Raw genomic sequence first — 27,971 nt, 5'->3', positions numbered from 1 at the left:
ATGGCCAAAATAAATTTTTCATGTAAAAATTTCATTTTTTTGAGGATTTTCATCAAAATTTTGATTTTTGGGGGGGTGGTAACGAATTATCATCCTTTTCGCTCTAGGACGCATATTTAAGGAGATATGGCCAAAATAAGTTTTTCATATACAAATTTCAATTTTTCAAGGAATTTCACCAAAATTTTGATTTTTGAGGGGTGGTCACGAATTATCATCCTTTCCGCTCTAGGACGCATATTTAAGGAGATATGCCCAAAATAAATTTTTCATATAAAAATTTCAATTTTTCAAGGAATTTCACCAAAATTTTGATTTTTAAGGGGTGGTCACGAATTATCGTCCTTTTCGCTCTAGGATGCATATTTAAGGAGATATGGCCAAAATAAGTTTTTTATATAAACATTTCATTTTTGGAGGATTTTCATCAAGATTTTGATTTTTGGGGGGTGGTCACGAATTATCATCCTTTTCGCTCTAGGACGCATATTTAAGGAGATATGGCCAAAATAAGTTTTTCATATAAAAATTTCAATTTTTCAAGGATTTTCACCAAAATTTTGATTTTTGAGGGGTGGTCACGAATTATTATCCTTTTCGCTCTAGGACGCATATTTAAGGAGATATGGCCAAAAAAAATTTTTCATATAAAAATTTCATTTTTTTGAGGATTTTCATCAAAATTTTGATTTTTGGGGGGTGGTAACGAATTATCATCCTTTTCGCTCTAGGACGCATATTTAAGGAGATATGGCCAAAATAAGTTTTTCATATAAAAATTTCATTTTTTTGAGGATTTTCATCAAAATTTTGATTTTTGGGGCGTGGTCACGAATTATCATCCTTTTCGCTCTAGGACGCATATTTAAGGAGATATGGCCAAAATAAGTTTTTCATATAAAAATTTCAATGTTTCAACGATTTTCACCAAAATTTTGATTTTTGTGGGGTGGTCACGAATTATTATCCTTTTCGCTCTAGGACGCATATTTAAGGAGATATGGCCAAAATAAATTTTTCATATAAAAATTTCATTTTTTTGAGGATTTTCATCAAAATTTTGATTTTTGGGGGGTGGTAACGAATTATCATCCTTTTCGCTCTAGGACGCATATTTAAGGAGACATGGCCAAAATAAGTTTTTCATATAAAAATTTCAATTTTTCAAGGATTTTCACCAAAATTTTGATTTTTGGGGGTGGTCATGAATTATCGTCCTTTTCGCTCTAGGACGCATATTTAAGGAGATATGGCCAAAATAAGTTTTTCATATAAAAATTGAAGTTTTTCAAGGAATTTCACCAAAATTTTGATTTTTGAGGGGTGGTCACGAATTATCATCCTTTTCGCTCTATGACGCATATTTAAGGAGATATGGCCAAAATAAGTTTTTCATATAAAAATTTAAATGTTTTCAAAATTTTATTCCTATAGAAAATGTTATCAACATTTTATTTCTATAGAAAATTTTATCAAAATTTTACTTCTATAGAAAGTTTTGTCAAAATTTTATTTCTATAGAAACCTTAGATTTTATCAACATTTTATTTAACTTTTTGTCACCTCAACTACTTATCCAGTGTTTTACTTGTATGAGGCCATATATTTTTGTTTAGTGTGTACAATTGGACATATTCAAGAGTATTTGATTCTATCTCACCATAGATTTGATTCTTATCATTGCCCCCATTGTTGTAATTTTTTCGTAGAAATTTCCTATATTTTGTTTAACATATTTTTTAAAGCTCCCAAGAATTGTCGGCCCTTTTTACCATGTATATGATATAATACTGGTAATTTGAGTATGGTATGAAAATTGGATAATTTTATGAGAACAATACAAAGTTTTTGATGGGATGAATAAAAATTAATGAAACATATTAGAAAATTGCCCATAAAATTTCGAAAGTAAGTAATTTATAGATCGTAACTCATGCTGCGTACCAAATATGAAGGATTTACAGACTCAATTATAATTTTGATAGCCTTTTTCAATGCCATGGAACAGGAAGTCTTACACGTTACGTTTGATTAGGCTTCGCATAGCTATAGTCCATATTTCTGGCTCACATAGACCAATTACATAGTAGTGAATTTCTGTCTTATCTGAATGCTGTTTGATTTCGTGTTTTGCTGAATGATAAGGGACTTCTTGTTATAGCCAAGTCCGAACGGCGATTTATATTTAAGTGAAACTACTATCACCGCTGAAAATTTTTTACGTGAAGCCCGAACGGACCGGCTCAAAATCTCAATGCGGAAAGCAATGATAAAACCGCCAATGAGAATGATGTCGGACCAAGTCACAACGATGCAAAGAAAAAAGGACGAGTGCTGTTCTCCTCGGTTAAAGAAAATGTAAAAACATTATTTAATGCATGAAATCGAAGGTGGGTATAATGAATGTGGACGACCAAAAGTTGAAAACCGGAAAAGTCTATTTTTCTAAAGTTTTAAAAGTCGAAAAACGACTTTTCAATATTTTTAAAAAATTTAAAAGTTGACTTTTCAATATTTCCTAAAAGTCGATATGTCAAATAGTTGATTTTTCACAACGACAACATTTTTAAAAGTCGACTTTTCCAAATTTTCAAAATCTCGAAAAGTCTATGTTTACAAATTTTGAAGATCAAAATATTGTCTTTTCCAAATTTTCAATAAGTCTACTTTTCTAAATTTCAAAAAAAAAAAAACAAGTAAAGAAAGTCTAAAGTCGGGCGGGGCCGACTATATTATACCCTGCACCACTTTGTAGATCTATATTTTCGATACCATATCACATCCGTCAAATGTCTTGGGTGCTATATATAAAGGTTTGTCTCAAATACATACATTTAAATATCACTAGATTTGAACAGAATTTGATAGAATTTTACAAAATCTACAGACTCAAAATTTATGTTGGCTAATACACTAGGGTGGAACACAATATTAGTAAAAAAAATATGTGAAACATTTAAATCTGAAGCAATTTTAAGGAAACTTCGCAAAAGTTTATTTATGATTTATCGCTCGATAAATATGTATTAGAAGTTTAGCAAAATTAGAGTCATTTTTACAACTTTTGGACTAAGCAGTGGCGATTTTACAAGGAAAATGTTGGTATTTTGACCATTTTTGTCGAAATCAGAAAAACATATACATGGGAGCTAAATCTGAACCGATTTCAACCAAATTTGGCACGCATAGCAACAATGCTAATTCTACTCTCTGTGCATAATTTCAACTAAATCGGAGTTAAAAATTGGCCTCCGTGGTCATATGAGTGTAAATCGGGCGAAAGCTATATATGGGAGATATATCCAAATCTGAACCGATTTCAACCAAATTTGGCACGCATAGTAACAATGCTAATTCTACTCCCTATGCAAAATTTCAACTAAATCGAAGCAAAAAATTGGCCTCTGTGGTCATATGAGTCTAAATTGGTCGAAAGATATATATTGGAGCTATATCTAAATCTGAACCGATTTGGCTGATATTTTCAAGATTTTCGAGATTCATAAAATATTTGGATGTACGGTATTTCAAGAAAATCGGTTGATAAACACGCTAACTATGACCAAATCGGGGATAAATACATATGGCAGCTACATCTAAATCTGAACCGATTTTTTCCAAAACCAATAGCGATTGTCTCTGTCCCAAGAAACGGCCCTGTGCCAAAATTGAGGACGATCAGACTTAAATTGCGAGTTCTACTTTGTGCACAAAATTACATATACAGACAGACGGACGGACGGACAGACAGACAGACAGGCAGACAGACGGACATCGCTAAATCGACTCAGAATTTAATTCTAAGCCGATCGGCTTAGAATTAAATTCTATGACCAAATCGGGGATAAATACATATGGCAGCTATATCTAAATCTGAACCGATTTTTTCCAAAACCAATAGCGATTGTCTCCAGGGCCAGGGCCAAGAAACGGCCCTGTGCCAAAATTGAGGACGATCAGACTTAAATTGCGAGCTCTACTTTGTGCACAAAATTACATATACAGACAGACGGACGGACGGACGGACGGACAGACAGACAGACAGGCAGACAGACGGACATCGCTAAATCGACTCAGAATTTTATTCTAAGCCGATCGGTATACTAAAAGATGGGTATATGACCACTATTTCTTGGCGTTACATACAAATGCACAAACTTATTATACCCTGTACCACAGTAGTGGTGAAGGGTATAAAAACACGAAATTTACTTTTCAAAAATTAAAAAAAAAAAACGAAAGTTTGAGAAGTCGACTTTTCCAAATTTTCAAAAACTTCAAACTTGAAAGGACGACTTTTCAAAATATCGAAAATTCCCAATATCGACTTTCCCAAATAGGGAAACTTTTCAAAATTGCAAAAAAAAACTCGAAATTTACTTTTCAAAAATTAAAAAAAAACGAAAAATTGAGAAGTCGACTTTTCCAAATTTTCAAAAACTTCAAACTTGAAAGGACGACTTTTCAAAATATCGAAAATTCCCAATATCGACTTTCCCAAATTTGGAAACTCGAAATGGTGAACATTTTAAGTTTTGCAGAAGTCGAAAACATGCAAAGCCAAAAATGCGACTTTACCAAATTTTCGCAAATATTTGGAAACTGAAAAAATCGATATTTCCCAAATTTCAAAAAATCGATTTTCCAAATTTTCCAAAAAGTCGAAAACTCAAAATGTTGGCTTTTTAATTCTGATTAGGGATTGTAATTTTCAAGTAGGGATGGTGGCTGAGATTGAATTTCTATGGAGGCACAGGTTAGGGATACAAGAGGCGAAGATCGATATTTCTAATGAGTCGACCTTTTGTTATCTTCAAATTCGACTTATCGATTTTTGATATTTATGAAAAGATTTTAAACGTAGCTAAAAAAATGTGGCCTCATACCCATAAAGATAATGTAAATTTTAAACCCATATAAATATCTTCGACAATCTATCAATAAATTATTTTCCATATGGACATTACAAAAATCGAAAATCGAGTTTTTTTTCAAATTTTGAAAACGACGAAAACTCAAAATATTTACATTCCTAAATTTTCAAAACATCAAAAATTCGAAAAGTCAACATAACTTAATTTCCAACTAGTTGAAAATTCGGAGAGTTGACTTTTCCAAATTTTCTAAATGTAAAAAATTCGAAACATTAACTTTTCCAAATTTTAAAATAGCCAAAAACTTTCGAAGTTTTGTTTTCCAACACAAAAAAAAATTCTCTGATTCAATCACGAAATTAATTAATTTTTAATTGAAATGTCTTCAATCCCAGAAATGATAGTATCAATTAAAAAAATTAATTGAAGGTCAACTAAAAAATTAATTGATCCAATTAAAAAATTAATTGATACTATTAATTTTCGTGATTGATTTTTGTTTCAATTAAAAAATTTGTTGATTCAATTACAATTTTAATTGAATATTTTTTAAAACTCAATTAAAATTTTAATTGGAAAATTTTTCGTGAAATTTTTTTGTGTGAAATGTTGAATATGTCGAAATATTGACTTTCGTAAATTTTAAAAAATATGAAAATCCAATTTTCCAAAAGGTCGGAAACTGGATAAGTAGACCTTTCCAAATATTTCAAAAATCGATTTTTCCAAATTTTCAGCCGAATTTTTAATTCTGATTAGGAGTTATAATTTTGAAGTTGGGATAGTGACTAATACTGTGAAAAGAAAATATTCATAACTTATCGCCATTCAAGAAGAACTCCTATAATTGTTCATATATTTTTGTTTGAATGTATAAAAAGAAAATTTCGTAAGCGAAATTCCACCACCACCTGTTATATGAAAAAAATCTTGATAAACAAAAATTTTTTTTGTGCAAATCTTGCTTACAAACAATTTCGCCTTTTCTAATATAAAAAATATTTGTTCACCCCTTTTCTCATGTAATTTTTTCTGCATCTCTCTCTCTCCCCAGCAGTTTAATTTACTTGCATTTGTCCTTAAGCAAATGGGTAATTTGTTACCTTATCAAATGTTTCATTGTATTAAGAAAATTACTCGTTAGAATGTAGTCGTAAATTAAGGTAAAAAATTAATTTAATTTAATGTTTTCAATTTAAATTAATCGCAGTCATCATTAAAACATTTCAACACGGAGCACAGTGAAAAGTCAAATATTGCATGCTGGTATGTGTTGTCTTTACGTGTGTAAAAGTACTTGTCGATTTATCTCTTTATGTGTGTGGGTGTGTTGGTTTGTGTTGATGTGTAAACGAATGCAAATGTGAATATCCTTGGAGAAATAGTAATTTACGTTCGTACGAGATTATTCCCAGCTGAATAACAATTTGGCGTGAATTAAGAAAAATACATTTTCTAGCAAAACGTGTATGCGATTTCTTATATATGGGACATTTCATCAGAATCGTTGATATTTTCATGGAAGTTGAGGAAGGTCATTGTGAAAGCAAATGAAAAATGAAAATTTTCTTTCATACCAAAATAACATCTAATAATGGAAAATAATTTTGTCCAAACTGACCCAGTATTTCGATATTACCTTTTTGCAAGAGTATAAGTTCATTGTGGCCTTTTCTCACCAATCAATCATTCTGTCGAATATACTATGATTCAACAATTTGGGAGCAGAAGATTTAAGAATTTTGGATTCTTTTGGTGAATCTATATACACTGAAAAAAAAGCATACTCGGTTCTAAAGATTTTGTCTTCACTTTAACAAATTTGGTATTGATTCCGAGCCAAAGAAGCGGAGAATACAAGTAACGATACTTTTAAGACACAATTCTCTTTTAAATTTAGGTTTTGTGTACTTGCTTCTAGGAAGCAAATTTTAATTTTTCGCTTTCTCAGCTTTTTTTCTTCATTTGCTATCAAAGTCCTTTAAAAGCGAGTTAACGGCAACTTTATTTTCCAAATTAGGACTCGACTTTTAGTAGAAATTATGCTATGTTTGAAGTAAAAAACTTCTTTAAAATAAAGTTTTGAAAAACATGTCCTATATTTGAACGATTTTTTGCTTTGTAGTCAAGATGCAAAAAGACAACAAATTTAAAGACAATTTCATTAAATTTAAAGAATTTTTCTGAATTATTAAAGTCAAGTTGACCTTAGCCTATAAATTTTTTCTTTCATGTTAAGATACCCATTTTTAAGTCAAATCACTTAATTATAAGGACAATACGACTTCATTGAAAAGTTTATCGACTTTTGGACAAGGAAAATAACTTTATTTTAGAGAAATGCGTCTTCTATGCTAAGCAAAATTTGTATTCGTATCTTAAAGACATGAAATCTTTGACCTCACGACAATATTTTTTTCAGTGTATATAAAATTCAATCTATGTTTGTTTATTTGTTTGTTTGTATGTTCCGAGTTGGCTCCGAAACGGCTGAACCGATTTACATGAAACTTACAGAGATCGTAGGGGGCGTTCATGTGGTGAAAATAGGGTACCTCATTTTTTGACACCTGGTCGCGGAGGGGGACCTCCACTTTGTCGGACTTTTTGAAAATTGGACCAAAGTTGACCGATTTGCTTGAAATTTTCATTGAAGGTTGGGTTTGGTATCTAGAGAAAGATCCGCTACTTTATATTTCGATATTTGGTGGCGGAGGGGGACCTCCCCTTTGTTCGACTTTTTTTAAAGTACAGTGAAAAAACTAAAATTCTCTAAATTATCTGAGATTTACAGAGAACATGCGGTGAGGTTATGGAATTAATATGGGGTACCTGATGGTTTCATATGTGGACGGGGAGGGGGACCTCCCCCTTGCCCTACTTTTTTAAACTTGGAACAATATTATGCGATTTGCTTGAAATTTTCATTGAATGTTGGGGTTGGCATCTAGACAAAAATCCGCTACATTATTTTTCGATATTTGGTCGGGGAGGGGGACCACCCCTTTGCCCGACCTTTTTTTAAAGTACAGTGAAAACAAAACTAAACTCCCCCGACTGAAATTTTACGGAAAAATGAATGAGGTTATGATATTTATATCAGGTTCCTAATTTTTTAATAAAAATAAAAGGACATAGGGAGACATCCGCTTCTCTTAAGTAACTACATACAGAGAAACAATTAAATTTTACCGAGTTACTTGAAATTTACAGAGAACTGGGGAGAGGTTACGATATTAATAGTTGATACCTGATTTTGTGATATTTGGACGGAAGAGAGGCCGCCCCTTTAAGCTTATAATTTGCTTGACATTTTCTGGGACGTTTACAAAAGATACGCTACATCACTTATCGATATGTGGTCGGGGAGTACGTCCTCCTCTAAAACTGCAAAAAAAAACAACAATTCTTAAGTTTTCTTGAAATTTACAAAGGCAGTGGAGGAAGGTTATGAACGAAGGGAAGTTTCAAGAATTTTCAGGGAAGGTTAGGGGTGCTATTCACTATGGTGTTTGTCGATGTTGTATGGGGGAAAGTGACGGCCCTTTAAAACAATAAGCAAAATTTAAACATCTCCGATCTACTTGAAATTTACAGGGAACGTGGGAGGAGGTGATTCAATTTATACATGATTTTTAAATTAGTATATGATTTTTCGATATCTGGTTGGAGAAGGGGAAAATTGAAATAAACTTTGTCGATTTATTTCGATTGAATTTATAGGGACCATTGAGTAGTTATGAAATTATGTTAATATATTGTACGTGATAGTCCGATATCAGGTCAGAGTGGTGCGAAGGTGGGGAGAGGGTTCCCTTTTGTCGTTTTTTTTTTCTTAAATTGAAAGGAGAGGGTTGTCCGTAAATGGAAATTTTATGATTTTTGCACAGGCATGGAATTGGCAGAGGGTGCATCATTTTCCAACATTTTAGCAAATGTTAATGTGGTAAAATTGTTTACTACTTTTCCTTTTTTTTTAGATGGGAAACAGTAATTCTTTGTATGTTATTATTAATTATTAATTTTCAGATATGTTGAGGAGAAGGATACCTTTCATTGACAAACCACACTTAAAATTCACAAGAAATGTAGAAGTTTGTCCAACTAATTGAATACAGAACATTTTTTAAGACGAACCATTTTACATATGCATATCCGCCGTATTTGTACCATTTGCAAGTAGTCCGATTTGTTTGAAAGAATTCAAATCTTTTCGAATTTGTTTTCAGCACGAAGAATATGGTTGACTAAGTTAACGCAAAATGTTCCTACAAATACGCTTCGGAAGGCGCAGCGAAGCGGGCCGGGTTACACTAGTAATATATATATTTACTGCATTTCATTTAGTTTTATTTTTCGGCGACCAGTCACGTTCACGGTTGCCACCGTTTTAACAAAATTTTCTACAGAAATAAAATTTTGAAAAAAAAATCTAAAGAAATAAAATTTTGAAAAAAGTTTCTATAGAGATAAAATTTTGACAAAATTTTCTATAGAAATAAAATTTTGATAGAATTCTATAGAAATAAAATTTTGACAAAAATTTCTATAGAAATAAAATTTTAACAACATTTTCTATAGAAAAAACAAGTAAGGAAAGTCTAAAGTCGGACGGGGCCGACTATATTATACCCTGCACCACTTTGTACATTTAAATTTTCGATATCATATCACATCCGTCAAATATGTTGGAGGCTATATATAAATATTTGTCCCAAATACATACATTTAAATATCACTCGATTTGGACAGAAAAATTAAGAAAATTGGAGTCATTTTTAAAACTTTTCGACTAAGCAGTGGCGATTTAACAAGGAAAATGTTGGTATTTTGACCTTTTTGTCGAAATCAGAAAAACATATATGGGAGCTATATCTAAATCTGAACCGATTTCAACCAAATTTGGCACGTATAGCTACAATGCTAATTCTACTCCCTGTGCAAAATTTCAACTAAATCGGAGTTAAAAATTGGCCACTGTGGTCATAAGAGTGTAAATCGGGCGAACGATATATATGAGAGCTATATCTAAATCTGAACCGATTTAATAAAATTTGGCACACTTGACTACACTACTAATTGTACTCCTAGTGCAAAATTTCAACCAAATTGGGGTAAAACTCTGGCTTCTGGGACCGTATTAGTCCATATCGGGCGAAAGATATATATGGAAGCTATATCTAAATCTGAACCGATTTCAATCAAATTTGGCACACATGACTATACTACCAATTATACTCCTTGTGCAAAATTTCAAGCTAAGCGGGATAAAACTCTGGATTCTGGGTCCATATAAGTGCATATCGGACGAAAGATATATATGGGAGCTATATCTAAATCTGAATCGATTTCAACCGAATCTGGAATGCATAGCTACAACGCTAAATCTACTCCCTGTGCAAAATTTCAACCAAATTGGGCCAAAACTTGTGTTTTTAGGACCATATTAGTCCATATCGGGCGAAAGATATATATGGGAGCTATATCTAAATCTGAACCGATTTAAATCAAATTTTGCACACTTTACTATACTACTAATTGTACTCCTAGTGCAAAATTTCAACCAAATTCGGCCAAAAATCTGGCTTCTGGGGCCATATAAGTCCATATCGGCCGAAAGATATATATGTGAGCTATATCTAAATCTGAACCGATTTCAATCAAATTTTGCACACTTGACTATACGACTAAGTGTTATGTTTGTACAAAATTTCAAGCAAATCGGTATAAATCTCTGGCTGCTGGGTCCATATTAGTGCATATCGGGCGAAAGATATATATGGGAGCTATATCTAAATCTGAACCGATTTCTTCCAAAATCAATAGGGTTCTATTCTGACCCAAATTAGGCACATGTGCCAAATTTGAAGGCGATTGGACTTAAATTGCGACCTAGACTTTGATCACAATAATGTGTTCACAGACAGACGGACGGACGGACAGACGGACATGATTATATCGACTCAGGGACCCACCCTGAGCATTATTGCCAAAGACACCATGTGTCTATCTCGTCTCCTTCTGGGTGTTACAAACATATGCACTAACTTATAATACCCTGTTCCACAGTGTGGCGTAGGGTATAAAAATTGACAAAATTTTCAATAGAAATAAAATTTTGCAAATAAAATTTTGAAAAAATTGTCTACAGAACTAAAATCTCCTCGCTCCTCTTGATGAGGGGAACTATTTTGTATGCTTTAATGAAACTTCTTCTGCGTTTGGCCGAATAAATTCAGATGTTCCACAAGGAAGTGTATTGGGGCCAGTTCTTTATACAGTTTATACAGCTGATATGCCAACCAATAACAATATATTAACAGCAACCTATGCGGATGACATTGCTATTTTGTCTAAGATCAAAACACCAGCCAAGCAACTGCATTAGTTTAAGATGAACTGAACCTTATCTATGACTGGTGTATGAAATGGAATATTATGTTGAGTGCTGAAAAATCTACTCATGTCACATTTACTCTTAGGTTGGACGATAGTAGACATTTGTTTCTAAATAGGAGAATTATTCCCAAAGCAGATAGCGTCAAATATTTGGGCCTTCACTTTGATAAAAAGCTTAACTGGAAAGTTAATGTCATTGCCAAACGGAAGCAGTTGGATTATAAGCTAAAGAAAATGTATTGACTATGTTATTGGGAAAACGTTCAAAATTATCCATTGAAAGCAAAATAATGCTGTATAAAGCAATTCTGAAACCGATATGGATTTATGGCATCCAAATATGGGGTACAGCCAGTAAATCAAATATTAGCATTCTGCAGCGATTTCAATAAAAAACTTTAAGGTTAATGACGGATGTTCCCTGGTTTGTGAACAACAATACTCTACACAGAGATCTTGGAATTCCATTGTTGGACGTTGAAGTAAAACGTTACAGTTCGCGATACTTAGCTCGTCTAAGTAATCATTCCAACATACTTGCTATAACTCTACTTGATGACACTGACGAGGTGAAGAGGCTGAAGAGACATCATATTCTTGATTTTCCATATACGAAACAATTAGTTAAGATATATGGAGTACTTTGTCGAGTTTGCTGGAACTCGATGCACAGTCTATGTAAATAGTTATAACATTTGCTTATTGTTTTGTTGAAAATAGATTGCAAATAAATGAAAAAAAGAACTAAAATTTTGAAAAAAGAAAATTATAGAAACAAGTATATATGGCCGTAAGTTCGGCCAGGCTGAATCTTATGTACCCTCCACCCTGGATTGCCTAGAAACTTCTACGAAAGACTGTCATCCACAATCGAATTACTTGGGTTGTGGTATCTTAAATCGTTTTCTAAATTGTGAGTTAGTCCATACGTGGTATATATTAGACAAAACAAGTTTATACGGCCGTAAGTTCGGCCAGGCCGAAGCTTATGTACCCTCCACCATGGATTGCGTAGAAACTTCTACTGAAGATTGTCATTCACAATCGAATTACTTGGGTTGCGGTAACACTTGCCGATGGCAAGGTCTCTTAAAACTTCCTAACACCGTAATATATTCCACATAGTCCATACGTGGTATATATTAAACTAAAAAGGCCGATTAAATACTATTATAATAAAGTTTAAAGTTTCTATAGCAATAAAATAAAGACAAAATAAAATTTTGACATTTTCTTTAGGAGTAAAATTTGGAAAAAATTTTCTATAGAAATAAAATTTGGAAAAAAATTCTGTAGAAATAAAATGTTGACAAAATTTTCTATAGAAATAAAATGTTGACAAAATTTTCTATAGAAATAAAATTTTGACAAAATTTTCTATAGAAATAACATGACAATGTTTTCTATAAAAATAAAATTTCGGTAGATTATTTTTGGCTCGAGTGGCAACCATGATTATGAACCGATATGGACCAATTTTTGTGTGATTGGGGATCGGCTATATATAACTATAGACCGATACGGACCAATTTTGGCATGGTTATTAGCGGCCTTATACTAACACCACGTTGCAAATTTCAACCAGATCGGATGAATTTTACTTCTCCAAAAGGCACCGGAGGTCAAATCTGGGGATCGGTTTATATGGGGGCTATATATAATTATGAACCGATTTCGACCAATTTTTGCATGGGTGTTTCAGGCCATATATTAACACTACGTACCAAATATGAACTAAATCAAATGAATTTTGGTCTTCCAAGAGGCTCCGGAGGTCAAATCAGGTGATCGGTTTATATGGGGGCTATATATAATTATGCACCGATGTGGACCAATTTTTGCATAGTTGTTAGAGACCATATGCTAACACCATGTACCAAATTTCAGCCGGATCGGATGAAATTTTCTTCTCTTGGAGGCTCCGCAATCCAAATCTGGGGATCGGTTTTTATGGGGGCTATATATAATCATTGACCGATGTGGACCATTTTTGGCACAGTTGTTAGAGACCATATACCAACACCATGTACCAAATTTCAGCCGGATCGGATGAAAATTTCTTCTCTTAGAGGCTCCGCAAGCCAAATCTGGGGATCGGTTTATATGGGGGCTATATATAATTATGAACCGATGTGGACCAATTTTTGCATGGTTATTAAGGACCATATACTAACACCATGTACCAAGTTTCAGCCGGACCGGATGAAATTTGCTTCTCTTAGAGCGCCTGCAAGTCAAATTTGGGGTCCGTTTATATGGGGGCTATACGTATACTTTATGGGGTCTTAGAGCCATATTTCGATGTATTACAAACGGAATGACAAAGTTAATATAAACCCATCCTATGGTGGGGGTATAATAAAAGTTTGACAAAATTTTCTATAAAAATAACATGTTGAGAAAATTTTCTAAAGAAATAAAATTTTGACAAAATTTTCTATAGAAATAAAATTTTGAAAATTTTTTATAGAAATAAAATATTGACTAAATTTTCAATAGAAATAAAACTTTGACAAAACATTCTATAGAAATAAAAGTTTGACAAAATTTTCTATAGAAATAAAATTTTGACAAAATTTTCTATAGAGATAGAATTTTAACAAAATTTTCTATAAAAATACAATTTATACAAAGTTTTCTATAAAAAAACAATTTTGACAAATTTTTTTTAAATAAAATTTTGACAAAATTTTTTGTAGAAATAAAATTTTGACAAAATTTTCTATAGAAATAAAATTTTGACAAAATGTTCTATAAAAATAAAGTTTGACAAAATTTTCTATAGAAATAAAATATTGACAAAATGTTTTATACAAATGAAATTTTGACAAAATTTTCTGTAGAAATAAAATTTTGAAAAAAGTTTATGTAGAAATAAAATTTGGACAAAATTTTCTATAGAAACAAAATTTTGACAAAATTTTCTATCGAAATAAAAGTTTAAAAAAAAATTTATAGAAATAAAATTTTGACAATATTTTCTATAGAAATAAAATTTTGACAAAACTTTCTATAGAAAAGTTTGACAAAATTTTCTATAGAAATAAAAGTTTGTCAAAATTTCCTGTAGAAATAAAATTTTGACAAAATTTTCTGTAGAATAAAATTTTGACAACATTTTCTATAGAAATAAAATTTTGAAAAAAAAAATTATAGGAAAAAAATTTTGACAAAATTTTCTATAGAAATAAAATTTTGACAAAACTTTTTATTGAAATAAAATGTTCTATAGAAATACAAGTTTGACATAGTTTTCTATAGAAATAAAATTTGGGCAAAATTTTCTGTAGAAATTAAATTTTGACTAAATTTTCTATAGAAATAAAATGTTAACATATTTTGTATATATATTAAATTTTGACAAAATTTCCAATAAGAGTAAAATTTTGACAAAATTTTCTATAGAAATAAAATGTTGACAAAATTTTGTATAGTAACAAATTTTTGACAAAATTTTCTATAGTAACAAAATGTTGATAAAATTTTCTATAGATTTAAAATTTTGACAACATTTCTGTAGAAATAAAATTTTGACAAAATTTTATGTAGAAATAAAATTTTGACTAAATTTTCTATAGAAATAAAATTTTGACAAAATTTTCTATAGAAATGTTGATTTATGATTTGATTGATTGATTTTTGACAAAATTTTCAATAAAAATAAAATTTTGAGAAAATTTTCTATAGAAATAAAATTTTGACAAAATTTTGTATAGTAATAAATTTTTGACAAAATTTTCTATAGTAATAAAATGTTGATAAAATTTTCTATAGAAATAAAATTTTGACAAAATTTTCTATAGAAATGTTGACTTTTGATTTGATTGATTGATTTTTGACAAAATTTTCAATAAAAATAAAATTTTGACAAAATTTTCTATAGAAATAAAATTTTGGCAAACTTTTCTATAGAAATAAAATTTTGATAAAATTTTCTATAGAAATAAAATTTTAACAAAATTTTCTATACAAAGAAAATTTTAACAAAAATTTCTATAGAAATAAAATTTTGACAATTTATTCATTCACAAAAACAATCTGATTCAATTACGAAATTAATTCATCCAATTAATTTTTTAATTGAAATGTCTTCAATCACGAAAATGATAGTATCAATCACAGTTTTAGTTGGGCATATACAATTCTTGATTAAAAAATTGATTGATTTCATTAGCAAATTTCAATTAATTTGTTAATTGATTCAATTAAAAATTTAATTGATATTGATGACAAAACTAAATTTTTTAATTAAAAACGTAACTATTTTCATTTGTTTTCTTAACCGACTTTTTTTTCATGAAGCTCCGTTAGTGCTACGTTAGCTAACGAACGTTTAAACCATAGTATGGGGATATCTGTCGATTTGCCTATATTTTCTTGATGCCAGTTAAGAACTTAACTACTGAAAATTTTTCAGTTAAAGCTAACTGGAGAGAATGTGGGTCCATTTTACTTTCTGGTAACAGACAGTTAAAGCCTAACGGAGTCACATGAAAATGGCCGTAAGTGTTTTTAGTTTTATTTAAAATTGATTGTTTAAAATAAATTTTTAATCAAAAATGAAAATTTTTTCAATCACTTTTTTGGTAACTGAACTTAATGGTATCAATTAAGTTTTTAATTAAAAATTTCAATCAATGACTTGATTAAAACGTTATTTGTATCAATTAATTTAGTAATTGAAAAATATTTCAACTTCAATCAAGTTTTTAATTAGAAATCTTTTGGTGATTTTTTTCTGTATATGTTTCGATTTTGCAAATAAAGCTATGAATTTTTGAGGGCTTTGTGGAGCTTTTGGCTTTGCATCACTTTTAATTCTCCTCAATTTTCTTTGCCTTGTCTTCAAGACCACGAGAACGGCAATGTCTTTCAGACTACTACATTCTGAATTAAAAAAGTAAAATACGCAATTTTTTAATTCAGAATGTCGTTCACCACAAATTGGGTTTCTAAAATTCTTCTTGTATGAAAAGTTTTATTTTGAATTCCAACATTAATTTTTTTCAAAAATATTGAGCCTTATCTTATGTCTAACTATTTTGTACATCATCAGCAGGTCCAAACTAAAATTGGGCGACATGAGCGCCCTACGGCAGGTCATAACGCCTTAAAAGTCGTTTTGGGCGATATGTCGGTTTTTTTATGTTTTAAACCGAATTTTTTATTTATATAGTTTTAATTAATTTGATCTTGAATATGTATACTTTGAATTATTTGTTTTTATACCCTCCACCATAGGATGGGGGGTATATTAACTTTGTCATTCCGTTTGTAAAGTATATATATTCTGGGTCGTGGTGAAATTCTGAGTCGATCTGAGCATGTCCGTCCGTCCGTCCGTCTGTTGAAATCACGCTAACTTCCGAACGAAACAAGCTATCGACTTTAAACTTGGCACAAGTAGTTGTTATTGATGTAGGTCGGATGGTATTGCAAATGGGCCATATCGGTCCACTTTTACGTATAGCCCCCATATAAACGGACCCCCAAATTTGGCTTGCGAGGCCTCTAAGAGAAGCAAATTTCATCCGATCCGGCTGAAATTTGGTACATGGTGTTAGCATATGGTAACTAACAACCATGCCAAAATTGGTCCACATCGGTCCATAACTATATATAGCCCCCATATAAACCGATCCCCCGATTTGGCTTGCGAGGCCTCTATGAGAAGCAAATTTCATCCCATCCGGCTGAAATTTGATATATGGTGTTAGTATATGGTCTCTAACAACCATGCAAAAATTGGTCCACATCGGTCCATAATTATATATAGCCCCTATATAAACCGATCGCCAGATTTGACCTCCGGAGCCTCTTGGAAGACCAAAATTAATCTGATTCAGTTGAAATTTGGTACGTGGTGTTAATATATGGCCTCAAACTCCCATGCAAAAATTGGTCCACATCGGTCCATAATTATATATAGCCCCCATATAAACCGATCGCCAGATTTGACCTCCGGAGCCTCTTGGAAGACCAAAATTCATCTGATTCAGTTGAAATTTGGTACGTGTTGTTAATATATGGCCTCAAACTCCCATGCAAAAATTGGTCGAAATCGGTCCACAATGATATATAGCCCCCATATAAACCGATCCCCACATTTGAACTCCGGAGCCCTTTGGAAGAGCAAAATTCATCCGATTCGGTTGAAATTTGGTACGTGATGTTAGTATATGGTATCCAACAACCATGCAGGAATTGGTTCATATCAGTCCATAATTATATACAGCACCCATATAAACCGATCCCCAGATTTGACCTCCGGTGCCTTTTGGAGAAGCAAAATTCATCCGATCTGGTTGAAATTTTGTACGTATATGATATTTAACAACCATGCCAAAAGTGGTCCATATCAGTCCATAATCATATATAGACCCCATATAAACCGATCCCGAGATTTGGTTTTGGAGCCTCTTGGAGGAGGAGTATATGGCCGTTAACAACCATGCCTAACTAGGTCCATATCGGCCTATAGTTATATATAGCCCTCAAATAAATCGATCCCCAATCATACAAAAATTGGTCCATATCAATAATTGTATATAGCCCCCATATAAGCGACCCCCATATTTCAATTCTGGTTCCCTACGTACCGTGCAAATTCCATGTCGATTCGTAATTATTTGTAGACTTACCTACACATACTTGTTTTTGTCTAATGTATATCACGTATGGACTAACTCACAATTTAGAAAACGATTTCTTCTACTTTCGTAGAAGTTTCCACGCAATCCATGGTGGAGGGTACATAAGATTCGGCCTGGCCGAACTTACGACCGTTTATACTTGTTTTTTTTTTTTTAATTGATATAATATTGTATTATTATATTGTTTTGTTAAATTGACTTTCACAACGACTGGAAAACCATTTCATGTCTATTTACATTCCTAAATAATTTATGGGGGCTTTTGAAATATTTGTGGAAAATATTCAAAACTCAGCTGGCAACACTGGATAGTAAGTTCAAGGAATGTCTCATACAAAATTAGAATGCACCCCAGTACATGTCACACAGTTCTCATTAATTTACCCATACATGAATTCAACATCTGCATTTACAAAGTTCTTGTTCGATCTTTTACACTTTGGAGTGCTAAAAGTAGGTTATCTAAAAATTGCGAAATGACAATGTTTCTGTATGTGTTCATATATCGATATACAGTGAAACCTTTGAGAAGTGGACACACACGGTCGCCTAAATTTTGTACACATTTGAGAGGTGTTCAGTTATGAGAGGATAATGTTAATGTGGTAAAATAGCTAACGTCTCCAAGATAAGTGTCCACTTTTGAGAGGTGTTCGATTTTCAAAGTGTCCACGTTTCACTGTATTGAAAAATGGTGATACGCCTTGGTTTTATTAAATGAAACAAGTATACACTGTCGTAAGTGCGGCCAGGCCGAATCTTATGTACCCTCCAAGATGGTTGGATGGACGCACGTTTCGGAATTACCACATTCCTCATCTGCATCCTCTACTTGCAGCAAAAAAAAAAAAATTGACAAAATTTTCTATAGAAATACAATTTTCACAAAATTTTCTATAAAAATCAAATTTTGACAAAATTTTCTATAGAAATAAAATTTTGACAAAATTTTCTATACAAATAAAATCTTGAACAAATTTTCTATAGTAATAACATTTTGACAAAATATTTTATAGTAATAAAATTTTGACAAAATTTTTTATAGTAATAAAATGTTGACAACATTTTCTGTAGAAATAAAATTTTGACAAAATTTTTTATAATAATAAAGATTTGACAAAATTTTTATACCCTGCTCCACACTGTGGAACAGGGTATTATAAGTTAGTGCATATGTTTCCAACACCCAGAAGGACACGAGATAGACACATGGAGTCTTTGGCACAAATGCTCAGGGTGGGCTCCTGAGTCGATATAGCCATGTCCGTCTGTCCGTGAACACATTTTTGTAATCAAAGTCTAGGTCGCAGTTTTAGTCCAATCGACTTCAAATTTGGCACAAGTATGTGTTTTGGCTCAGAATAGATCCCTATTGATTTTGGAAGAAATCGGTTCAGATTTAGATGTAGCTCCCATATATATATTTCGTCCGATATGGAGTTATATGGCCCCAGAAGCCAGAGTTTTACCCTAATTTGCACAAGAAGAACAATTAGTACTATAGTCAAGTGTGCCAAATTTTATTGAAATCGGTTCAGATTTAGATATAGCTCCCATATATATTGTTTACGTCCAAATGTAAATCCCTAACGTTCTATGAAATGTACTCCCGAATTGAGATACAAAAATACCCCAATATTTTTCCATTGTGTTTGAATAGAATTGTCGGCGAAATGCAACAAGTATCTGATTACTTATTGCATTTCGCTCGATATCATATACAAATTTTTGACAATCAGCCATATTGCGGAAGCCATTTGCTTAAAATCTTTCTATTCCAATTTGGTCGTCAACCAGTCCACATTCTATTTGGTAAGATTTCGTCCAAAAATAAAAAATAAAAATTAATGTCCAAATTGAATTTTAATCCCTAACTCGTTGTGGTTTTATTTCTTTTTGTTCACATTTTCTTTGCGACGAGAGTTACAAACCAAACAAAGAAAGCTTTCTTTGGTTTGTTTCGGCTTCAGAGAGATTTTTATCATCCAGGTATTTACTACTCCGTCTCGCTCCCAAGTCAATCGGCTATTCAGCTGTTTGCCCTAAACATTTGGTCCAGTTCGAGCCAGATATACACCTGTCACTGTCTCTCTAAAGATTTCAACTCCAGCGCATTGATCTTCCTTACCAGGTACGTCTCTAACTCATTGGCATAAATCACATTTAGTATGTGCTTTGCCAAAGAGTGGATTGTGTAATAGCGGAATAGGCAAAAGAAATTCTACAATTTTATTTAATATAAAATAGTGTAAAAATATAAAGAAATTTGTAAAATTTCCAAAAAAAGATTTATATTGAAACAGAGCAACAGAAAACTATACCAATTTAAACAGGGGAAAATCCAGGGGAAAATCCAGGAAATACTATTTTACTATATACACGTTGTGCAAATTTTTTACATCAAGGAAAAAGTTGCAATTCATCGCAAACAACTGTGGTAGAGTAGCTTGTGGCCAAAAACAACGTTGGACTTGTTCACCGAAGGAAACCGTAAGTTAAAAACAAAAAGAAACGAAAAGAAACGAATTTACTTGAAATTCATGTACTTTGTATGATATATCGGATTAATATTTTCAATTACATTGTTCATTGCACTTCCTTTCCAAACAAAAGAACAAATATTTTTCGAACGTTTTTTTTTTCGGGTGTATTTGATCAAAAGAAACGTGTTTGAGATTTATCCGCGTTTGGTGTCTCCTACATACGTACGGGTTATATTTATGTACGTACATATGTTTGATCTATTCCCAGTTTCAACCATTAAATGTTCTCTTGGCTCACTGTGTATGCTTACGAAATATCACTGTACACTCATTCTCTCAACTGCCTAGTGCGCATGTCTGCTTTCCTCCATCTCTGAGATCCACATTTCTCTTTGTTGTAAGCCCCGCTTACGTTGTCTCAACTCCCCGCTCACCATCACTTGCCTACGTGGGTGTATATACTCCACATTTCTCTTTGTTGCAAGCCCCGCTTACGTTGTCTCAACTCCCCGCTCATCATCACTTTGCTACTCGGGCGTAAGTATTCCACATTTCACGCTCTCTGTCTATTATTGAGGTGTTGTTGATTTTTTTCTGGAGGAGGAAGAAGAAGAATGTAAACAAATATTCCATACTTTCCAAATTCTTCCATATCGACAGAGTTCATTGAACCCATTACTTTGTCATTCCAGGCGATTGTTTACATTTGTGATATATATGTATGAATATATCATTCGGGTCTGTTTTGCATAGAACGCGTATCCAGAGATATCTTTGTTGGAACGAGATACTTATTTAAGTAGAGTTGCCGCTTCATTCAAAATTTGCAAACAGACGTGATTTGATTAATATTTATATATTTTCCATTTTCCTATATAGGACATTTACAACGTCAATTTGTTCATGGAATTGACGAATTGATACCCAAAATTTAAGGATTGAAAAGTGATTCGTTCAACCCAAAATCTCTTTGCACATTTTTCAACCCTGCTTGTAATCACTAATCTCTCTTTTTTTTTGAGAGAAAAAATAATTTTTTTTGGAAAAATAAATAAATAGAACTCCCACCACTCTCCATCTATAGCAAGGTATTTCTTCATTTTCCCAACCTTTCGTCTTAATTTTCAAGAAAGAAATTTTTCGTTTATATTGGAAATTTCTATTGGGTATTTTTCGTGAATTCTACCATCATGACATTGGACAAATTTATTAGGGCTGCCGATCATTTGGTCGAATTTGAAGCTTCTTTAAATGAAAATAAATTGCCTACCACATCTCTTTGTCTCCTCGAGACCCATCGCGATGAAATTAAGGGTATCTGGAATAGGTTAAAGCAGATTTATGAGAAATGTCTCGTGGAACTAGCCAACGGAGAAGACGATGGCAAAGAAACCGAGGCAACTCGAAAAAGGGAGACAGAATCGGTTAAGGAGAAATATAAGAGTTCCTATTCTACTTATTGTCGATGTGTGTCTAAGATAAGTGAATTAATGGCAAATCTTGGCTCATCTTATTCTGCTTCAAGTCCTAATTCTAACTCCAGTTTCAATTTGCCTCCAATCGAACTAAATGTTTTTCATGGTGACTTTAAATCTTGGCCAACTTTCCGGGACATGTTCACCGCGGTCTGTATAAAGAATTCTAAGTTGAGTCCCGTAGAGAAATTGTTCCACCTGACCCAAAAGACCAAGGGTGAGGCTCATGAAATCGTGTCGAAAAGTCCGCTCACTGACGATGGTTTCGGAACAGCTTGGTCCAACTTATGTGCCCGTTATGAGAATAAACGGGTTCTTGTAAACGAACAATTGAAGACCTTATTCAATCTTTCGGCAATTTGCTCTGAATCGGCCAGTTCTATAAAAGGGCTTCAACGCGACATTAATGCCTGTATTTCGATCTTAAGGGTCCACAAAATCGATATCGAGAGTTGGAATCCAATTTTTGTCTTCCTTTGCTCCAACTGTCTTCCAGATTCTACCTTGACCTTATGGGAACAGACGTTGAATGATAAAACTTGCATTCCTAAATGGTCGGAATTAGACGAATTTTTAACGAACAGGTACCGTACCCTGGAGTCCGTCTCCGAAATCAGAGGTTCTAAGGAGCAAAAGCCTTCTAATTCCCGAACGAAAGGGAATAATAATTCCAAACAAATCTCTGGGAAAATTAGCACATTTCAGGCTAATATCAGCCAACACACCTGCAAACTTTGTTCAAATGAAGTCCATGTAATACGGAAATGTCCGAAATTTCTCAAAATGAATTACCAACAGAGATGGACCGAAATTAAAAGTAAAGGTTTATGTGCGAATTGCTTTGCTAGTTCGCATACAGCGCAGAGATGTAAAAGTAAATATTCTTGCTTTAAATGTGGTAAACGTCACAACTCACTACTACATAATGACTCGAATAATCACTCTCAAAGCACATCTTATTCCAATAATTCTCAACGGCCGAGAAATGATCCCATTTCAAATCCTTTAATACCACCATCGTCCCCTTCTAATATACAGTCCACTGATTCTTCAAATGGAGTAATACAAACATGTTTTGCCTCCAATTCGAACGGGGTATTACTGGGTACAGCTATGGTACGAATTCTCCATTCTGGGGTGATGTATCGGGCTAGGGCTTTATTGGATTCTGGATCTGAAGGAACACTTATTTCTGAAAGACTTTCTAATATGTTACGACTTCCGTCCAGACATACCTCTGCCACGATTTCGGGACTAAATAATTCGGTATCTGCCGCTGTTCAAAAAGAATGTTGTTTTGTGTTGGGTTCGGAGTTCGATTTGAATTTTGAATTATTTGTGTCGGCCTTAGTCGTCCCACATTTATCAAATAATTTACCTTCAAGAACAATAGATATCCAACGATTATCGGATTTACCCCCTCTTCAATTAGCCGACCCGAAGTTCTATGAAAGTTCAAAAATTGACATTCTTTTAGGGGCAGATGTTTTCCCATCGATTATGTTGTCAAAGAATGAACTGGGTATCTGTGGTTCTTTAATGGCTCAGGAGACCGTCTTCGGGTGGATTCTTACAGGACCTATTTTTACTAGGAACAATTCTTCATGTTCTGCTCGTGTCTCCTTCTTCTGTGAAATCTCCTTAGATAAGCAGATTTCACGTTTCTGGGAGGTGGAGAATATTCCAAAGAAACGTTTTCTCTCCCATGAAGACAAAATTTGTGAAGATCTATATCGAAAGACCACCAGAAGAAATGAGGAGGGTCGGTATGTGGTTTCTTTGCCATTTAAAGAATCTTTTCCTGAAAAATTGTGTCTTGGATCATCCCGCTCGGGTGCAATGGCACAATTTCTGCGAAATGAATCGAGGTTGATTCGGAATCCAGATTTGAAGCAGGAATATGATAAGTCACTTATTGAATATGTCACCCTCAATCATATGTCATTGATAGATTCTCCTAGTCCAATCCAAATGTGCTACTACTTACCACATCACGCGGTAATAAAGCCGGAAAGAACTACTACTAAGGTTAGAGTAGTTTTTAATGCATCCGCTCCCTCTTCCAATGGTATTAGTTTGAACGATGTCCTTTATACGGGACCTGTATTACAGAATGATTTGACTGTACTAATATTGAAATGGCGATTTTACAAATTTGTCCTGAATGGTGATATCCAAAAAATGTATAGACAAATTCTTGTCAATGCCAGCCATACACCATTTCAACGTATTTTATTTCGTGAAAATCCGAATAATCCTGTCCAAGAATTTGAATTGAAAACTGTAACGTTTGGATTAAATTGTGCGCCATATTTGGCCATACGTACAATTATCCAATTGGCAAATGACGTACAGGAAAAATATCCTTTGGCTAGTAAGATATTAAGGAATTCAATTTATGTTGATGACGCTTTACTAGGGGCTCACTCTATTGAGATGGCGATAAAGTCGAGGGATGAATTAATTCAAGCTCTGAATTCCGCCGGGTTTCACATGAGAAAATGGATTTCTAATTCAAAGAAAATTCTTAAAGGACTTCCAACTGAACATCTTTTGTGTGCTGATTTTTTGGAATTCGAAGATCGTAGTTCAGCAAAAACCCTAGGAGTTCGTTGGAATGCCCTTTCAGACCAGTTTTATTTTTCCACCATCAAATTTCCAGATACTTGTTCATACACTAAGCGCGAAGTTTTGTCGCAAATATCAAAATTGTTTGATCCAGCAGGATGGTTGTCACCCATTATCATAATTGCTAAGATTATCATGCAGAGAATTTGGTTGGACCGAACGGAATGGGATGCAATAATTTCTCCAGAATCACTTCGACTATGGAAAGCTTTTCAAGCTAATTATAACGCAATAGATGACATCAGAATTCCAAGATGGATCGCATATTCCCCTGATTGTAAAATCGAGTTTCACTGTTTTTCAGATGCATCGGAAAAAGCATATTCTGCAGTCATATACATTCGTGTTATTTGTCCAAGTGGTATATCCACTAACTTAATTAGTGCTAAAACAAAAGTAGCCCCACTGAAAACATTATCCATTCCACGATTAGAGCTTTGTGGGTCCACGTTATTAGCTGAAATGATCGACAATTTGCTCCCACAATTTGAAATTGAAAACTATTCCTTGTTTTGCTGGACTGACTCAACTATCGTGCTCTCCTGGTTAGCGAAACCACCTTGTTGTTGGAATACATTTGTAGCCAATAGAGTCTCAAAAATTATACAAGTGGTGGACATATCCAAATGGTTTCACGTGGATTCGGAATTCAATCCTGCAGACTTAGCCAGTCGAGGAGTTCAAGCTCAGGACCTACAAAACAACCGCTTGTGGTGGAATCCAGATTGGCTATCAGAACCATCAAAGAATTGGCCAAGAACCGTTGAGAAAAAGAATTTCGAAACTGAGCTCGAAAAAAAGCCCGTCAAAGTTCTTTTTACTTATTTCCAAAACTTTGAGGACATTCTTGACCGATTTTCTTCATTTTCCAGAGCCCTTAGAGTAAGTGCCTATATCTATCGGTTTTATTTTCGAACTCATCCAAAATTTCGATCCAGTTTTCAAAGGAACGACAAAATAATTACGACATCCGAAATTATTTTTGTTCGAAAACAACTTATTTGCGTTTCTCAAAAGGCATTTTATCCAGACGAGTATATGACACTCAATTCTAAAAAATCTATTAAAAAATCTAGTCCACTTTTATCCTTAAATCCATTTATTGACCAGGAGGGAATAATGCGAATATGTGGCCGACTAGAATCATCATCTGATTTATCTTTCAACGAAAGACATCCAATTATCCTTCCATACGGATGCCAATACTCTCGTCTTTTAGTCCATTTTATTCATCAGATCAGTCTTCACGGGGGGAATCAACTGGTGCTGCGATTGGTGAGAACTCAGTACTGGATTCCAAAAGTCCAAAATCTAATAAAAACCACGATTCATCGCTGTAAACCATGCATTCTGTACAAAAGGAAATGTCAACAACAAATAATGGCATCTTTACCTACAGAGCGATGTTCCATATCTCGTCCTTTTACACACACTGGGTTAGACTTTGCGGGTCCTTTCGACTTAAAAAGTTATGCTGGAAGATGTTGCCGTATAACAAAGGGATATGTCTGTGTATTCGTTTGTTTTTCCACTAAGGCAATACACTTAGAAGCAACCACCGATTTGTCTACCTCCGCTTTCCTAGCAGCCTTCAGCCGATTTGTATCCCGACGTGGCTGCCCTCTGCATCTTCACTCAGATAATGGAACTACATTTGTTGGAGCTTCCAAAACATTATCCAAAGAATTTATCCAAACTTCTCGTGAAACTCTGACTTCAAATTACTTGCACCAAAATTTGACATGGCATTTTATACCACCAGGAGCACCTCATATGGGTGGACTATGGGAAGCCGGTGTCAAAAGCTTTAAACAGCATTTCAGGAAAACGGTTGGTGTCCAAAAATTTACATTCGAAGAATTCCAGACATTGTTATCCAAAATTGAAGCATGTCTTAACTCCCGACCTATTTCCCCATCTTCCGAGAATCCCACCGATTTAACAGCGTTGACACCGGGACATTTTTTAATTGGCTCGCCTATACTTATGCCACTGGAACCAGAACTTGTCCATTCCTCTACTTCTATCCAAAATCGCTGGCAACGCATAAAAGCTCAACATCAGTTTTTCTGTTCCCGATGGAAAAATGAATACCTTAAAGAATTACAAAAGCGCCATAAATGGAAAAGGTCTGAAGAGGACTTGAGGGAAAACATGCTAGTGGTGGTTAAAGAAGAAAACTTACCCCCGAATTCTTGGCGTCTTGGTCGCATTACAAAGGTTCATCATGGCAATGACAATCGAGTTCGAGTAGCGGAAGTACACACCCAGAAAGGCACTATAACTAGGCCAATTACAAAATTAGTTGTATTGTACGATGAATCCTCTTAATTGTCCTTTTCCATTTTTTGCAGCTATCCAAAATTTTTGTCCTTTAATAATCCCTTTCTCAAAATTCCTATCTCCCATTTCTAATTATTACCCTTTTTTACAGAAATATGAATACGGCTGGAAAATTAAATCGAGGTCGCATATATTTGTGCAGAGTGTGCCGAAAACCACATTCCTTAAAAAACTGTCTTCGATTCCGAGACATGAATGTATCTGAAAGATGGGAGGCCGTAAAGAAGTATGGCTACTGTTCTAATTGCCTTGCCCATTCGCATTCTCAAGGATCGTGCTTCACAAGGCTCGGATGTATACATTGCCAAGAGAAACACCATTCCTTGCTTCACATGAACTCTCGTCTATTAGAAAATGTGGCTACTTGTTCCTCAACGCATAAACAACGTCCAATTTCCCGACCTCCATCGTCCAACCGTCGGCCACCAACGACAAATCCGGATAATACTACTAGGCCAAAAGAATCTCGGACAACCAAACCTTTATCATCCGCAACATCTCTTACATCGATACTCCAACAAAACGCAACAACTTTACTTCCCACGGCTCTAGTAAAAATTCAAGCAGATGATGGTCAACACTACGCTCGTTGTCTATTGGATTCTGGCTCTCGAATGAGCTGGATTTCGAAAAAGTTTGTTGATAAATTGAATCTGATGACCCTGGAACTCGATGGAGAGATTATTTGTCCTGTAACAATGTGGTCTTGTGTTGATCAAAATCATAAAATCGAAGCCACATTGAAAGTCAACAATAGAATCACCACTATATCTCCAAAAACATCCCTACCTGAGACAGTCAAATCTTACTTCCAAAATTTCGTTTTAGCGGACAAACGATTCTATAAATCTTCTACCGTTGATATTGTACTGGGAGTTGATATTTATTCACGAGTCGTTCTTGACGGTATATATGTACGAGCCGGCCTTCCCACAGCACAAAATACCATGTTTGGAATAATTTTGTATGGCATTTTTTCTACTTAAAACTTATACAACAACTGTTTTTTTTTCCTTTCAATTATTGAATTATGAATTTAAAAGAAAATAATTATTCTTTTTTTTACGAACTTCATTCTTTAATGAATTACCATATATTGTACTTGCAATGTAAATA

At 33.6% G+C, this 27,971-nt stretch overlaps 1 protein-coding gene across 1 annotated transcript; it reads left to right on the top strand.

The window, feature by feature from the left end:
• Positions 1-21,599: 21,599 nt before the first annotated feature.
• LOC142231179 (uncharacterized) lies at positions 21,600-26,843 on the top strand. Its single transcript, XM_075301797.1, has 3 exons — positions 21,600-25,394; positions 25,530-25,787; positions 26,049-26,843. The coding sequence occupies exons 1-3, from the start codon at positions 21,600-21,602 to the stop codon at positions 26,841-26,843; spliced, it is 4,848 nt and encodes a 1,615-aa protein (XP_075157912.1).
• The last annotated feature ends 1,128 nt before the right edge of the window (positions 26,844-27,971 follow it).

Source organism: Haematobia irritans, chromosome 3 (genome assembly GCF_050003625.1).
Source record: "Haematobia irritans isolate KBUSLIRL chromosome 3, ASM5000362v1, whole genome shotgun sequence".
Classification (NCBI taxonomy): domain Eukaryota; kingdom Metazoa; phylum Arthropoda; class Insecta; order Diptera; family Muscidae; genus Haematobia; species Haematobia irritans.
The sequence above is the reverse complement of the archived record's forward strand: the minus strand, read 5'-3'. Positions and strand labels throughout refer to the sequence as shown.